The 17,945-nt window shown below is 39.2% G+C and overlaps 1 protein-coding gene across 2 annotated transcripts in view; it reads left to right on the top strand.

The window, feature by feature from the left end:
• The window catches only part of OSBPL10 (oxysterol binding protein like 10), a 112,754-nt gene that overhangs the window by 22,319 nt on the left and 72,490 nt on the right, over window positions 1-17,945 (top strand). For both annotated transcript variants that reach the window (XM_084510118.1, XM_084510117.1), the window contains exons 2-3: window positions 11,528-11,703; window positions 13,180-13,259. In XM_084510118.1, the coding sequence (XP_084366244.1) occupies window positions 11,528-11,703; window positions 13,180-13,259 (256 nt within the window). The remainder of the gene's footprint in view (window positions 1-11,527; window positions 11,704-13,179; window positions 13,260-17,945) is intronic.

The raw sequence follows: 17,945 nt of genomic DNA, 5'->3' as shown, positions 1-17,945 counted from the left end.
GTGTTAAGAAACACTGGAGCTACCTTTTTTCTTCCCTTCAGCGAGGCAGTGTTGGAATGGAGTTTTCACACAGAATATGAACAATGCTAAAAGGATGTCGGTGCTGATTTCTGAAGTCTTCATGCATGGAAATGCATCAAATGTAAATGAGACGAAGTGTAATTTTTAGAAGGGTTTTGGCTTCCAGTAGAATGTCATGTTCTTTGCGGTCTCATACCAGTTAGCTTGCACTGACTGAGATAGCTCTGACTTTCCTCCAAATAACAGCGTTGGAAAAGCAGATGGGTACGAGATGCACTGGCATCCCCCGTCAGTCCATCGATTTCAGTTTCCCTGAGCTCAGGGCTGAGGAAGGGGTGGTTTGCTGCTGCGTGGAGGTGATGATCTCCGGCAGTGAAGTGGAAGGGAGCAAGCAATGGGAAGCCATAACAGCTTCTCCTGCCACGGCATGCATTAGTGGCACCTGTGATTTGGAGCCTGCAGCTATTCAGTGACAGAGGTGACTCGTAGTATTGTCAAGCGGTGCCTGTCGGAAACCTATCAAAATTTGTAATACAAGATGGAAATGCATTTATGGAGTCCTATAGCTTCCTGTCTACCTTTTGAGTATTCCCCTGCTTGCTCTACATGCCTGAATTTTTGTGTTTATTTATCTGTTGTCTTCTGGTGATGTCTTCCACATTATTCTTTCAGAAAAACTGGAGAAAGATGGAACTAAATCTTCAGGCTGATGTGACAGGAAGATAGCATCCTAGGTGTCTCTCATACATCACAAATAAACTAAAGGGATGCTTTTTCCACTTGCAGGTCACCTTTAAGCTGAGCAGGAGTGACATAAGCAGATCTTTACACAGCGTGCCTGAGGGTGTTGAACGTACAGAATACACACGATTTGCATTTTCACTTGTAGGTTTACTTCTTCTGTATATTTAGGTTTTTAGATTAGCAGATGGTAAGACAGATTTCGAGGAGATAGCGTAAGATATAAATGAATGAGGGAAAAACAGTACCGTGTTTATTCCTGTAACTGAAAAATAAACCCCCAAACTTCAGACCATACACCATCACTTATGATTCTTAGTAGTGTTGGAAATGGGATAGACCAAACGAGAAAAACAAAAGCACCAGAATTGTTTAGTGTAGTTCTACCCATGCTGATAATTACAGCAAAACAGGATGTCATTAAAACAGCCCTCAGATGCTATGGTTTCATGAGTTTTAAAAAAAAAAAAATAAAAAAAAAAATCTTGACTGTAGTGTTAATAGGATTCTTCAGTATTCTTTTTACTTAGTTTTAGGTAAATCTACTGAACACCTTTTGGCACATCCCATGGCCAAACTGTTCTACTTGTCCATTCCTTCATTTCTTGCCTTCCTCTCCTCTGTAAATTACCCCTTACTTGTTGGCAGCACAGCAGTCATGATAAAACTGAGGTTCTAGCTCCACAAACCATGACACGAGTGACTGCTTTAATTTTCAGCAATTTCTATTGAAAATTTCTAGGTTGGTGTCATCTTTTATTAATTTATTTTTTCGAATCCCCTCTAACATTTTGGATTTTGTTTAAAAGTGAGGGAAGAGCTAAGTAAGACTTAAGACAATTCTGTTATTTAAATATTTTTCAATAATTCCTATATATAAAATAGAGCAAACTTTACAGCATACAATTTATAATTCAGTTTATGATTTAAGATACCTTTTCTGTGACTTCAGAGTTTTTACAGTCTTAAAGCAACCTCCATTTCCAGCAAGCTGCAAAAATGGGTTGGAAAGACCTCCACTGACCGATTTGCTTGCATTGATATTTACTCCACATTCTTTATATGCAGGTCAATTTACAACTGTGCTGGCCCTGCTGTCCACAGGAGCATATTCACCTGGGAGGAGCCGACCCTTTAGGGTTCACCTGCATTGAGAATTTCCCTGGTGTTTAACTCCGAGACCTTGGAGCCCGAATGACTTCTGGGCTGAGACAACGGATGCCTTTTCTTTGTGTATTTGGCTCAAGCCATGATTGAATGTTATTCCGAATTTCCGTTCTCTCGCTGTTAAATCGAGCAAAAAGCAGCACTTAAAGTAGCCCAGACTGCTCTAATTGAAGCCTGAATCTTCTTGTTATTTGAGCTACTTCTACTTGCAGTCCATTTTGTGGTCTTGATTACCTGAATAATTTCCCCAAATTTCTACCTGGAGGTGTTTGGGCTATCAATTGCCTCAGCCAGCAATTGTCTCTTCCTCAGCTTCAGCGTTCGTGCTGGTGTTTGGGGTCATTCTCTGTGCCTTAATTATTTGATTTGTTAATAATTAATGTAAATAGAAGTTGAGGATGGGGTGAGTGGAAAGTATTGTGCAGGAGGCACCTGTGATGAAGACTTTCCGCTTCCTTCCTTCGTGCTTTTTCTGTCCTGGGAGTAGCATCTGTCTCTCTGAATGTAGTTCAGGTGACAGGCTTTAGTTGCCAAGGATGAAGAAGGAGCGGGGTGTGTGGGTATTTCAAGTTGATAGATGGTATTTTCTGTTCAGCAGCCTTTTTCTGCTGTGCATATGTTTGGCATCGCCAAAATTTAGTAGCTACAAATAGCGGAGAATTTGGATTATGGATGACAGTGAGTATTTTGAGATAAAATTGTGATTTAGACCTGGTTGTCAGACACACATTCAGTGGGATGTGGTTTTCTTTAAACTTTGCTGCATGGCAGGACTTAGAGTTGCTTTCCAACCTGCGTGTTTCTGTGATCGTGCTGACACAAACCCAGCAATTCCAGACCCTTTTGGTGCGTGTGTTGTGGGGACAAGACAGATGAATTTCCTACTCGGCCACTATGTACAGGAGAACCAGGCTGTCAGATGGATATATTTGATCGATTTATGGATGTTATAAAAGATCGTGCGCTGTATTTCTTTGCATCCTCTTGGGATGACTAGGTAAAACCTAAATGTAAAACACACTTTAGATGGATTTGGGGAAAACAGAGAAAGCGGAAGGCTTGATTTCTGGTGGCTACCAGTACTGCATAAAGACTTGAAGCAGGGGAGCTGTTGTCCATATGTAGGATGTGGAGTTTGTGTGTAACTCATTCTCTCTTGTACAGGGTTTCTGTGTGTTTTAGCCTTGTGTCTTTTAAAGCTTAACTTCCTTTCCTTCCAGTCAGGTTAATCAGAGTGACACGGAGGTACTCTGTTCTTGTTTTACTTTATCATGGTTGTTTTCCTTATAAATGAAGAACGCACTTTCCTAGCTGCAAACTCTATTTTTAATCTGCGATCGAAATCGAGCTGGGTGATAATATTGTAATTAAGATCGTCCTGGCCCATTTATTCCCCCAATTATGTCACTGTTAGTCTTTTCTCTCTGATCTGGGATACAGAATCGGAGCCTGCTTAATTATTAAATAGTAGTAAATTTAGAAGAAATAAAAAAGGAAGGTGGGAAGGGTTGCTAAATGACACGAAATAGCATGGGGCAGACAGCCAGTTTGGTGGGGTGTGAGCTCTAAGTGCTGTTTATGGTGCCAGCCTCAGCTGTATACCTTTTGTTTGTGTGCTTGCCACTAACTTGCTGTCCTTCAACGTGCCAGTGTTGTGCAGAAGCACAGATTAATACAATTAATGCACTTTCCCACAAATCCGCATGAATTCTGAATCTGATTAGTGAAACTAGATGCATGATGTTTAAGCCTATTATTTTCCCTAAAACGCAACCCCTCAGCAACTCCACTGGAAATTCAAAAAACTAGTATTAATATATTTATACCTACTGCTATCTCTTCTTACTTAAATAAAATTTGGGCACCGTACTTGCCCACACGTTTGCTGACAGTGTAGGATTTCAGACTGCTGAACTGGGGGAGGTAATTGGCAGGGGAAAACCAACCTTGAGGAACCGATGAGCTGCCTAGTAGCAACTCTAGCTCCTGCAGATGGCAAGGGACATTTTGGTTCATCAAGTGGGCTTACCTGGTGGTTTAGAAATCGAGTAGGACTTGACAAAGCAATAAGGACTTATTTAAGACAGAACAACCTCTCCTTCCATCGGCTGTGGATAATGCTTCCTCTATTTCTCATCTCCGCTTTAGATGTAAAACACTTCTAAAAGTATCGAGCAAATTGCAGTTGAGCTTGATTAGTATGCAATTACAGTAATGCAGAGAAATGACTTTTAAAAATTGAGTTTTATTCAAATGTTCAAAATATTCAGACGCTCAAAGTCAGTAAGCTTTTTAATGAACACTGCAATTTTTACATTTTCTGTTAGGAAACTATAAATGGAATAACCTCAGTGAATAAAGGATGCTCAACAGTTACTGAAACATAAGCGAGCTCTCCCAACTGCTGGACTTTGAGTGATATCTTCAGAGGTGATTTTTAATAGTAAATCCCTTGAGTATGAAAAGTGTATGCCAGGCGTTATATTCATTGGCATCAATAATTCAATCAGTCTTAGGGCATAAAAGGGTGAAAAAAAAAGAGTTAAGTAGTTGCATAAATGTCTCCAAGATGGCCCGACAAGGTACAGCTTCCTAAAAATGAAATATTTCTATATGACATTTCTTTCAGTCATTAGAACCATAAACTTTGCCTTTCTTTGACACAGTCATTTACTTTCTATCGTATAATTCTTATTACATATATTTTTTTAACAGCCATATTTTTTAGACAAGTAACAATGCTGGAGGAGGTGATGTTGCATGTCAGGGTTTTAAATCACTTAAGCACATAAAGACTTTGTGCTGCTTCAAATCAAGTTATTTCATCTGAACAATCTGCAAAATAAAAAGTAGGTTGTAAAGTCTGTATTATGAGACTTCAGGAGAAGGTGTGTCTGGGGAAGAGCTAAAGTAGAGCTTAGAGAGAAAAGTTCATTCCTCTGAAACCAGCTATCCTGCTGTAGATACCAAGGGTGCTTCTCCATCCAGAAGTAGCTGCTGGGTTAGGTCACTTCATTATGAAGAAACATGCCATTGTTTGGAGATTATGGAAGATTTTGTCTTTAGTTAAAGGGTTTGTCTATGGTACTGTGCGGTAGCTGTATGAGTTTTAAACAGATTACCCCTGGGATTAGACACAGTCTTGCTATGAAGCATGGATTCCAGCGCAGACTAGATTATGATCCCAGGGAAGTAATTAATCCAAGGTGGCTTTCCAAAGGCGGGCTGAGGCTTTATCAGATTGAGAAACATCCATAAATAAAGCTCTGACTGGGATTGCAGTTGTCCAATTGCAAAAGTCATTTATATTTAAAAACAAAGAGGCAAACCCCAAATCTCTGTCATGTTAGAAATTCAAACTAAAAGTTATACAAAATCTGGACCTGAAAATTGATTTAGCTGGGGAGGACGGGTGTGGGGAGAATTCAAATCACTAGAAATACACTGCACAATGGAAAGAACTAGTAGCATTACCTTGAAAACTTCCTGCGATTACGGAGTGTTGAAAATATATTTCCAGATAGTTTGTTAGTTACTGGGATGTGCTCAGAATAAGAGGAGAAAAGAATGCTGCTATTTTAAGGGATGTTTTTCTGCTAGGAGCATACCTCAGCACACTGCAGACGTGCCTCTGAAAGCTTCAGTGGGCAAGCGCACTGTGTTACGGACGTACAGCTGAACGGTGAAATCCCTAAAATGTTGGGACTTTTAACTTTTTTTAAGGTGTGCATTTCCATATGAGAATACTGAAATGCCTCATTTAACTGGAAATGAGAAACTGGTATTTCCTAAAACGAGTGAAGTGAGTAAATTTTATGGGAAACGTTCGTATCATGAGTTCCTGATAGTTTGGGGGTATTTTTGGATTACCTCAAACTGGGACAGTTTTGGGAATGTAAGAATTTTCTCAGCAAAAACTGTACAGCTCTTGTCCTCTGACAGTCTTGATGGGAGACCATTTTTGTTTCCTAATACACCACAAGCATTTTATCAGTATTAAACCACAGTTACTGCTTTTTGTTAAATTCTTTTTGAATGGGGAACTAAAAGGTAAACTTCCCTCTGTTCACTATATAGATATTTAAAAACAACAACAACAAAAATAGCAATAAATGCAAAAATCCAGTTGAAGTAGTTAATTTGTACAGTGTTTGAGTCTCTTTTTTCCCCTCCAGGAATTTAGAAAGCAACGTAGCTGTGTTTCTTAATGCATCGTCCTTGTTCTGCTTGACCTTGTTTTTATTTTTATTTCTTTTCTAAAGAAATGGCTGTCAAGGTGAACGGACAAAAGGGGTAGGAATGCAATTTAGGAGGGTTAAAATTAAGACAGGTAGTTACAGAATTCATAAGACCTGGCTTTTAATCTGAGAGCAATGGTTTTGAAATATGGCAAGTAAAATAGAAATAAAGCATCAAGCATCATCATCAGGAGTAACTTAAAAAAAAAAATCTAGCAGTGTCAGGCTTGTACTTGCTAGAACAGCAATAAAATTCCCATTTGCTGAGTGTGGCTGAATATTTGGTCTGGTAATTGATATCTGTTGGTAAAGCATCTGCATCTGGTTGATGTACTCAGCTGTGAGGCATTTGTGGATAATGAGAAGTTAAATGTGTGAAAATACCCTGTCATATCTAGGGGACAGTAATGCAAGCTACCTCTTCCATTCATTTATTACATGGTGTACCTCTAGATGGTGGGCATGCTTCCATCAATCAGTTGAATTTAAGGTAATTCAGGAGCAAAATGCAGAAATGCCATCAATCCGTTTTGCGATGTTGCATGCTGGGGATGAGGGGGACATCTCAGGGTTAATCCCGTGATAGGAGATTAACAGCAGATTGGGTTTCTCTGCTGCTAAAATGGCCGGGAGGAGAACAGAAGGGCTGCAGCGAGGGCTGTGGCAGGCACCCTGCAGGAACGGAATCAGGGGAATAGCTGCGGAGCATCCCAGGAGCTTGAAGGAAACTGGTGAGCTGGAGGCTGGGCCAGAGGAGCAGGGAGCTGCCGTTTTCTGAACGGATTTGAGGTTAAAGCAAGAAATCCATTCTTCAAGACTTCTCTTCCGTGAAATGGTCTGCCTTTGCTTGCTTACGGGTTTATATATCTGCTTTGAGCAGTGCTTAAGTAGCGTTGATTTGTTGGAGCAATAAATCGATAGTGCTCCAGCTCATCTCTAGGTGGCCTCTTGTAATGAATCTCAATAATAAAAATCAGTGATTTTTGTCTGGTTTCGGTATCAGAACAGAACTAAGTGATATTTGGGCAGTGTGTGCCAGTAGCAGTTATTTCCTGGTCTCTCTGTGGCTCATCGTTCCTATGTCAGCTCTCAGATAACTCAGCTCTGCTCCCCCCTGCCTGCCTGTTCCCTTAACAGTGCAGTAAAGTTTTTGTCAATGTTAATCTGGAAGTTAATTACAGAAATCCAGTGTCCTGGGTAAATGTGTGCTCCGTGAGCAAGCTCAGTGAAGTAATAGAGGATAAGGTGGCAAGATTAATAGGTTCTGGAGATGTTCCTGCTGTTATTTCCCTGGTGTGCGGGACAAACGGCTTCGGGAACTCCAGTTAAAAGATAGCCCTGTTCTTTTCACACAGTTCAATCAGGCTCCTAAAATGGGGCATGTACCACTCTTTCTCTGCCGCCCCGCTTTATATATAGTTTTTCCACCTTCAGCTAATGAAAGAACCTGCTCTCCAGTTCTCCTGTGTTTTTGTGATGGTCTTAACTGGATCATCATTTGTTCTCTGACAGGAGAAAATGTTTTTGGAAGCACTTTCTGTTTCTTTTATCTTTTTCAGATTTTTTTTTTCTTCCTGTGGAAGTCTCACACTGCTTGATTCAAACGTTTAATTCCTCATTCCTTCTCCTGGCTCCTTTCTATCCTGTTAAAGTTTTTCAAAGTGCATCACCCCCCTGCTTCTCTTTGAGTCTGTAGTTGCCTGTGCAGTTTCCTATCTTTTTTTTTTTTTTTTTTCTTTTGAGATACAGCTGCCTGAAAGGTGAAGAGGGGCGTTGTGCATCCACCCATAACTCTTGCAAAGCAAACACTTGTTTCCTTGTGACATGAGCAAGGTCATGGTCAGGATGGATGACTCTGAAGAAGGAATTCCTGAGCTGTTGGCCTCTCGAAAATCACAGGAAAGCTGTTTTGTTGACACAGCCAGTTTTTGTGGAGCAGTCAGGCCTTCTGTTTCTGTAGCTGATTCTGTTTTTCTCTTCTGGCTTTCAGAGTTGGCAGGCGTATAACCTGATTCATCTGGGACAACGCAGTAGGCAGGGTGGGTACTTGGAGAGGGCAGCGTGGAGGCTTGTGAAAACTGGTTCCTTTTTTCCCCCTTTAGGAGTATTGCTGGGGTTGTATTGAAAATGTGCTGCATACTTACAGGCAGCTGAGACATCGTTGCAGGCACTAAAAAATTGAAGGTAGAAGGCCAATGGTAATGTCCTGTTTTTTTTCTGAGACTATACGTAAAATAGGCTATGGTTGGCTAGGAGGTCAAATTAACGCTTCTGCTGTAGCTGTGATGACAAGGGTGTGGCAGGATGCCATCTCTGTATGAGGAATTGCAAAAGTCACTAGTGTAGGATGTCATTATACGGGTAAAGGTGTATTCTCTGCCTGCATGGCTGCTTTCCTTCTCAGGGGAAGCTTTATGGCAATGCAAAGCACGTTTTTGTGGAGCTTATGTTCATTTTGGGAGTGCTTTGCTGGTCTAGTGTGAAAAGATTTCTGAGCTGAAGTGCTCGTAGTGTGGATGTAGCTTAATAGACTATTCTAATAGACTCAAAGGATCTTTTTTCCTTGGATTTGATAGGAAAGATGTTTAATTTTTCAATTTTTTAATTTTATTTTTTCCTTTTCTGTTGTTGCTTTTCCTAATTGTGGAGCTGTACTGCAGTAAGCAGAACGATGACTAACAGCATAGGAATTGATAAAACATGGCCTGATAACAAGGCTGAAAGAAGTGGAACAATAAAGGACAACACAATTATCGTGAGGGTTTCCACAAGCTCAGAGTGGACATGACGATGTATGAAGCCTGGGGTTGTTTGCTACACCCAAAGGAACTGAAAACTGGAAACTTGTCAGTTGGATGGAGAGAAACACTTTCTCTAGGGTCAAGCAAAGGTATTTTCAGGGGCACAGCATCCCTTCTGTCTATTCCTAAAAAAGGCAGGGTAAAACTGAGGGTAAGTGAAAAGAAAATGTACTATGAAATGTACAGTCAGACTTTTTGATTGTGTTTTCCAATTCTGCTGTTTTCCCCCACAGTTAAGTGCATCATCTCTCCCTACAGAGCGATCAGAAGAGGGAAAAATGCTTTATAAGTGGGAAAGCAGTATTGTAAAATCACTTAAAAGCCAACCAAAACACGAAGGTTGTGGACTGATGGAATAAAAGGCAGTAAGATAATCTCCTGAAATTTTGGCAATTCCTGTTTAGGGCCTCCTTGTGTTTAAAGCTACTGTTGAAAACGTGGTGCTGGTTGGCATTCAGCTTGCTATTAGCTGTGGTCCTTTTTTATGTTGTGAAGGTAAACTCTGTAAAGAGAAGGCGAAAAGATGTTTCATGGTTACAAAAGAGAGGGTTGCCATTCGTTAAGTAAGGGAAGGGATGCAGAGGGCACTTACGGGAGATTTGTGAGATGGAGTCAGGGCAGAAGTGAGGGTTAATGGTGCAGTAGCTTAAAATTATTTGGGACGGGTTGTTAATGTGTGAATAATTTATGGTGAAAGTGATCTTTGTTCTGTTGTGGAGGCAGTAGAGAGTTCTGAGTAAAGGTTGGTAAAGGAAGATTGCCCAGCCAAAATGTCTGAAGCTCTGTAAGTCTTGGGCAACGATTGCTTGCATCAGGCCCAGGCTCATTTAAGGTGAAAAAAGAGACGCAGCAAAGAACACCAAGAACCTCAATGGGCTGTGAAGAGAGTCCTGGAAATATTCTGTGAGGGAAACCTCAGAGGTGTCCTTCATATGGGGATATTGAAAAAGGGCTGAGACGAAACGACGCTTTCAAGGTAACGTAGTAACCTGAGCAGCTCTGGGGTATGCAGAATTACAGAAGTCTGATCAGTCACGGTTTCTGTACACAAATTCACATGAACTGTCCCATCTACAGGATCAATAGTATGTAATGTGTCCCGAATGCCCACATTAGGGGTATTAGTCAATTTGTTAGGGCTGTTCTTTTTAGCAGGAATGAAGGGGGTAGGTCATCTTTGTGTCATATTCACTCTAGTGTGTGGAGAACCACAAATGATGCTGCGATCCTAGCAGCTGGCTTACTGTGGAGTGGCTTGTGTTCGTCAAAACGGGGTGAGGGAAGCCTGGAGCAGGGTGAGGCTGCTTGTTTGCTCCTCAGCAAGAGGAGACCATTGCCCCTTCCTAACAGAGCAGGGTTGGAGCAAAACGTCAGCGCCTTACAACCAAGCCACGATGTTTGTCTTAGTATAAAGACAACTCAGGACTCTGATTTTTGTGTACAGTTGTTTCTAAATGTATTCTCTTTATATTATATGAAGCATTTGCTTTCATTGTTTCAATCTCCCAAGGTTTTGCTTGGAACCCTACAAAAAATGTTCCAAGAACAACCAGTTTAAAAATTAGATGATCTTCCAGCTCAGTATCTTCCACGTATGCTTTATTTGCGTAGTCCATCGCTTGTCTCTGTCAGTACAGAACAACGAACTGCAAAAGTTTTTAGGCACTTTCTACTCCTGAACTTCCTGTGCTCTCCATCCATCAGTGCTTCCCTTTCTCCTCAACGTACTGTGATTCTGAATGGCTACTCTTATTTTTTATTTTTTTAGATCTTCTGTTTATTACTTTATTCCTATTATTTTTTTTTTTTTAAATAAATGCTTATTAAAGTATAAATTTTATTCTTTATTCTTTATTTATCTTTGTGGCTACTGCTTTTTAACTGGCTGAATGTTTCCTGCTCCTAAATGCATGATCAGCAATGATTTTTTTTTTCTTTGTTAGAACTTGTTAGCAGAGTGGCCACGTGGAATTTAGCCTTCTGTTTCTCTTTCCTCCTAGTTGTTTTCTTGTAGGTGGTCATTTGTGCTTCCTACCTGGTGTTGAATGGGATCTGAATGTTCATTTCCCTTCGTCAGTTTTCCAAATTACAATGATGACATCTGCATGTGAAGTATGATCACAGAAGTGAAAATACCGTGCCTTTAATTGTGCTCATCCTTCTGCAAAGGCAGCGTTGCCTTTTCAAAAGCTTGGTTGTGGAAAATTAGCATATATATCAAGGTTATAAATGCAATAAAGAAAACATCAAAAAAGAAACTGTCTCATACATCTTCTGTGCAGTCTCTTCAGTGAACACCTCCCTTCCTTATTTTTATGTCTTGTGTGTGAACCTCGCCATTAATCTGAAAGAAACACGCGTTCCTTTCAGAAACATGCCCTTAAAAAAAAAAAAGCAACTAATCAAAATAGCAGTACCTTATTAAATTATTACCAAAGATGACTTTAACCTAATTTGTTTGTTTGTGATCTTGATTTAAGATTGATTTGTGCTCATCTAAGTAAATGCATGAAAAGCCCTGTAACAGAAATATTACATGGTTGCAATTTCTTTGAACAGGTACTTTGTGCTGGACTTTGAGACGGGGATTCTGCAGTATTTTGTGAATGAACAAAGTAAAAACCAGAAGCCTCGAGGAACCTTGTCTTTAGCTGGAGCTATAATATCACCCAGTGACGAAGTGCCGCACATGCTGGTGGTCTACTCTGCTAACGGAGAGATATTTAAGTTGAGAGGTACAGTGCTGCTTAAAGTACCAGCTGAGTTGTTCTCCCTTTCTTGCTTGTGTCTCTTCTCTCATTTCTCTCTTACTTCCCTATACTGCCATAAAGTAGGGGCTTTATGGCTATGTTGTTCCATACGACACTATAAAACAGAATGTAACAGTAATCTGGAATTAAGTACATGTGAATTTACAACATACAAGCTTTCAGGGCTGGAAGATACCTCAAGATACATTCAATAAGCTCTTAGAGTGGCATGCTGATTGTACAGTGTGTCTGCTTTGCTCCTGAAGGAAGGAGGAGCTGTTTTCATTGCTGTCCACATCATAGCATTTCAGTTCTACATTGTTCTCCTGTGCCACTATCCTCCTGATCAAGTGCAGTGATGAATCTGCTGTTGGGTTTGAGAAGGGAAGATGCCGGTGGAAAGCTGTTAAGATACTCTGTTCTTGGAGTAATTTAACATACCTTTGATAGGTATTATACCTGTCATACCTTTAACAGGTATTAAATTTTGTCTTCCTTTGTTCCCAAGTACTATAAAGACTACAGGGTGTGTAAAAGTTACTTCTGAAGAAAAAAAAAATTAAAAAAAAAATTCTCAAGCATTTTCAGTATGGTTGATTGGTTTAGATACGTTCATATTAAACTAGTTCACAGGCAAATTAAAAAAAAAAAAAAAAAAAAAAGGTGGTGTGTAATAGAGCATTACAAAAGTTCAAAATTGCATTAGTTTATTCTGACCAGTTTCAGTTGGCTAAGCAGGACTCCCTGTGGTAGAGCTATAGAAATGTGAATGAAGAGATGTTATTGTTTTATATGCAAAACCAAAACACAAAAGCAAGCAAGGAGACTGTCTGTAAATATATTTTGGGATTTGCACAGTTAGAAATCATAAACGCTTTTTGTTTGTTGTCATGCTTTTCCACCCACTTGAGATTGTTAAACACTTACAATTTGCTGTTTTTAATTTAGTCAGATATATGAAGTTGATTAAATTCAATAAATATTTTTTATGATGAGTCAAAAACTATCAAGATATTTAATAGCAGAGGAAGTAGAAGAAAATACTGAAATTATCCACTTCTGTACTGATATTGTTAATTAGGACTACTGCATTAGTGCTTTTTTTTTTTTTTTCCTTTAAAAAAAGACACTTCTGAGTATATTTAGTAAAGTTATAAAGGAACCACTTGATACAGAGTGCAGAAAATATTATCACTGCTTTTTAAACCTGTTTCTCAAAGATGTTTTGGGGGATGTGGTTTTCATTCTTGTACCTTTCAGTGGCATGTGAGTGACATACAGGTTTAAAGAGAGATTTACTTGAACTGTGTTAGAAAAGAAGGACTGAAGTATCTGGGGAACTGGTAGCTTGTCTGGTAGCTGATTGACAGCCTGAGTTTTCACAGATCTAAATGCATTTAAAAAAAAAAAAAAAGCATCAGTTCACTTGTGAACACCTGCATTCTCTTGGTTTTGTTCTAGCTGCTGATGCAAAGGAGAAACAATACTGGATCACTCAGCTTCGATCCTGTGCCAAACATCACAAGGAAGGTAATTCTAAGGTAAATAATTCAGAGGGAGAAGTAAGTACTGTGTTTGAGGTGGTGTAGGTGTAGAACAGCGTAATCTGGGTGATAGAGTGGCTGCCATACTCTGTGAGTTTGTGGTTCAAGATTTATGAATAAAAGCAGCAAGTTGTAATTCCTTGTTAGCTAGAACAGACTTCTTCAAGTCAAATGAGCTTTCTTAATAAATAAACATTGTCCAATTCATGGGAAATTTATGAAGTTCGTTAGGTGACTATGAAGTCAATAGGTGGTTATTGAAAGGTTGGGTCAGCCGTTCCATAATAAATACCTGTGTAGTGCCCTATTAGTACTTAAAGCGCTCGCTGATACTAGTTTTATTCAATTCTGTAAGATTTAATGGCTCTTACTATAGAAACTTCAGGTAGGTATTAGCAATAGTCAGTTTTACAATATCTTTACCAAATCTGAAAGAGGCCATCAAATGAAGATTAATATTATCTCTTTACAAGTGATGTCTCAATTCTTGTTGTCAAACAGACAAGTATATTTGACAAGTACTTTAAAAATAGCAGAATGATGAGTGGAGGGTGTTCCCTGCCTCCAAGTAGAAGTGACATGAGTCTGTTCAAATTAGAATGCACTTTGAAGGTGGAAGGGATGACAATACACATTGAGGAACAGGTCGTTACTGTATTTATGTTGTGTGTATTTTTAGCATTAATACTAAAAATCACTTAAAAAAAACCAAACACCTCCTCTTCTCATCTTCAGTCTTTTAAACACTTCTAATGACATCTTTACAATAAGGAAGAAAGATAAATTGTTTGCTATATAAATAAAGAAATAAATGCATATAACTGCAGGTAGAAAGGACTCCTGCTTGCTCTGCCCCCAAGATCTAGAGAATATTGATTATATGTTAACTGAACAACTGGATGGTGTTTTTAAGAGAACAACATTCACTGAAGTGTCTGAAGTAAAATAAAAGCTTTTTCTTCTTCTTCTTGAGTGATGATAACTTGTCAGGAAGCAATTCTGATTACATAAAAGCCTTTTCTGAGGAGAATAAATAACTTCAATGCTTTAGTAGACTTTCCATTCTTAAAATGGGTAGTTAAATATTATTTTTATATAACTGTAGCCCAGTACTATTCACAATGTATTTTGTTTATATTTACACTGTGCAATGCCATCAATGTTCCCTAATAACAATATCGTTCAATAATTTTCATAATCTATTTGCAAAACTTATGTATTCTTTTACTGAAGTTCCTCTGAACTCCTGCAGGTGCAAGCAGCCATGTAGTGAAATCTGAATCTGACTTTTATCCCCTTCTTGTGTAGTTATATGTTGTGGTTTTTATTTCACAAATTAGCTTTTATAGTACACTAATAACGGTGGCATTCTGTAAATAGAAATGCTGTAATGTTTATACTTCAAATAAACTTGTTTGTGATTTCTTTGTATGCTTATATCTGAGTCAAATAAAGCAAAATACTGTTCAGGGAGAGTTTTCAAGAAAAAAAGTTTACACCATTCCTGTTTTTTTAATTTCTTACAATGTTATTGTATGACTTTCAGTCTTTAAAACTTCTGTCGGGGACTGGAATGGTAGAGGACATAAAGCAGAGCAGTGAAAAAAAAAAGCTGTATGAAAATGTTGCTTGCATACTAATGTCTAAATATGGTCCAAAGGTGAGCTATACAACTGACAAGCATATATAAGACAGGCTAAGTCTCTCACTTTATTTTAATTAAATTTTACATCTTAATGATTAAAAAAAAAAAGTAGTAAAAGGATAATGTGCTCTGGCAAATAATACCCATGCTGTAGGATAGTTTTAATGTTCTCAGTATTCCTATACAAATTTCATTTTGCTTAATTACAGAGCTCTCAACCTCTATAGAGTGCCAAATCATGCCGTACTGGAAGAAGTCATCTGTGTCTGGATAAGAATTGCTGTTTCTTGTTTGTGTGTGTTTTTAAGACTATGTTAAGTCAATTTGATTGTCTGAGTCTTAATTAAAAATGTTAGTCAAATTGGAATTCAGAGAGAGAGAATGAATTCAAGAAGTAGTAGCCCTATACATGATTTTTCCAGTAACTCTCAAGAATAATCTTATATCCATGCGTTTTCAAAAGCTCACTTGTTTTTCTGTTTCATATCCCTCCTTCTTCACTGTTTTATGATGGTGGCTGTAAAAAACACTTCTAAATACACAGAGAGAGCTTTTTATACCAGCTCTTAATTTCAATATACATGAATGTATTAGTTGCTGGATTGGCATGTAACCCTTGTATTTCTCAGTGTGTATCAGGAACATAGTAGGGAACAGAAATCTTTATGTTGTGACGTAGCTTGTGTCTTAAATTGTGATGAGGTGGAAACTTTCAGCTTCAGTTTGTGCTAGAATAAAGAGGCAGATGACTCCTTGTTCCAGCTTCTGGCTTGGAGCTGGCCAGTGAGCTGCTAAAACTGGATGGTACGATTTCACGTCTCACTTCAACCCATCTGCTGATTCCCTGCAGCTATACAAGGCAGTCCAATTCCCTTCCGTCTGCTGCCACCTCTGGTGCAGGCTATGTTGTGTTTCTGGCCTGTAGCAGCTTGGGCATCAAACAGCAAGAGCCCCATCCTGCTAAAAAGTACTTGGTTCCCCAACTGGCTCACTGAGGAATCTGCCGAGTGTTGATCTAAGGGAAGCTGGAGATGTGACTCTGCTTCCAGCAGCACCACAGAGTAAAGCCCTCCTGGATGGAGAATGGCAAGAATGGATCTGGCCAGAAACTATCTTTACTCTGGTTTAGTTTCAGGCTTTATGTTTAAAACTGAGCCAACATGGTTACTGCTCCTCTCTATGAGGGACTGTCAAGGGTCTGCTGACAGTTATAACTTTGGAGAGGCAGTTTGGTGAGCTAAAGGAGCAGAGAAATTTCTATATCATAGGATCATTTAGGTTGGAAAAGACCTTTAAGATCATCTAGTCCAACCTTTAAGCTAACACTGCCAAGTCCACCATTAGACCATGTCACTAAGCTCTGTATCTACATGTTTTTTGGAGACCTCAAGGGATGGTGACTCAACTGCTTCCCTGGGCAGCCTGTTCCAATACTTCACAACCCTTGCAGTGAAGAAGATTTTCCTAATATCCAACCTAAACCTCCCCTGGCACAACTTACGGCTGTTTCCTCTTCTCAAGTCACTTGGTGCTTGAGAGAAGATGCTGATCCCCACCTTGCTTTATCTCCTTTAAGGTAATTGTAGAGAGTGATAAGGTTTCATCTGAGCCTCCTTTTGTAAGGCTAAACAACACCAGCTCCCTCAGCTACTCCTCATAAGACTTGTTCTCTAGACCCTTCACTAGCTTTGCTGCCCTTCTTTGTGTCTGTGTTTCTGTCTCTCTTCTGATTTAACGCCCTGAGCTCATTGTCAATAGGCTTAAATGGGCCTCAGAGCCAGTGTGGAGAGATGGTGGAGAATGAAGGCCGCAACTGCAGTAGCATATTCTCAGTAATTGTGAAACAGCACCCGTAGTAATGCCTGGAAGTCAGCACTTTTCTCAAATCATTGAGGCAGATGAGTACTTCTTTCTCCACAGCTGAAAAAATGGCCCTCTTGGATCTTTGGAGACCCCTCTTCAGTTTCTTCTTGCCTTTAGTAATGCATGGCCATGGAGTTGTCTTTCACTTTCCAAATAGATTATTCCCTGAGTTTTGTTTTTTTTTTTTTTTTTTTTTAAACGTGCACAAGATAACTTTCCAGAAAGCCAGACTAGTGAAAGTTTCAAGCTTTGATTCTTAACATTGAACATTTTCCCTTTTTTGAGAAAGTTTACTCTTCCTTCAGTGTGCTTTTCCACTTCCTCCCCTATTTCTTGACCTGTAGAAGCCAAATAAAGTATGGTACTTCTGATTAAAACATGCTTTGGAAATCCTCACAGTGGTGAGGCTGAGAAGGGCGTATTGCTTGGCTGGGGATGTGTGTTTGACACTTTTTTTTTTTTTTTTTCCTCTCTTTGGAAGCTGCATGAAGATAGTTGCTCACATCTCTGGTTTCAAAATCTTTCTACAAAAAAGGGGAGAAAAGTGAAGTGAGTTTAGGGTTGAACATGAATACGCTCAAATGATTCTTGACAAGACTTTTATGAGCATTTGTAGTCTCTTGCTTAAAAGGAGACAAATGTATCGCCTTACCTAAAGAAGATAAAGCACACTAATAATCTGTCAGAGAAGCTAGTGCTGTAGATGGAGCTTTACACAAATGGGCAAAGCATATCATAAGCTGGTCCCTTTGCAACGCTCCAGTTTGCATGTTATGTAGATTCAGTTGTTTGAGCTTTAATATTTCTGAATGATCTAAATGTAAATGAAACAGATCTGTGCATATTTATCTTCCTCAGTATTTGCTTGCTTAGGATGCATTGGAAAAGATGTAGATAGGAATTAAGCTACCGAATGGTGGTGTCTCAGCTGTAATTACTTTCTGACAGAGAGTGACTTCTCGTTGCTCTAAAGCTGTATGCAGGGATTGGTGCTGTGCTATATAGATATGCAGAGGAGTAAAGGAATGTCATTTCAGTATTTATTATTCCTGTATAAACCATCTGTGGCACAGTGCCTGTGAAGGAGATGACGATTATCATCCATAAACAGATATGACAAATCACTTCAGAAATTAGTTTATTGGTCTCTGGAACATTGCATTTACTTCTGAAAA

The sequence above is a fragment of the Aythya ferina genome (genome assembly GCF_964211825.1).
Source record: "Aythya ferina genome assembly, chromosome: 2".
In the NCBI taxonomy this organism is placed as follows: domain Eukaryota; kingdom Metazoa; phylum Chordata; class Aves; order Anseriformes; family Anatidae; genus Aythya; species Aythya ferina.
This window is presented reverse-complemented; position numbering and strand designations above follow the sequence as displayed.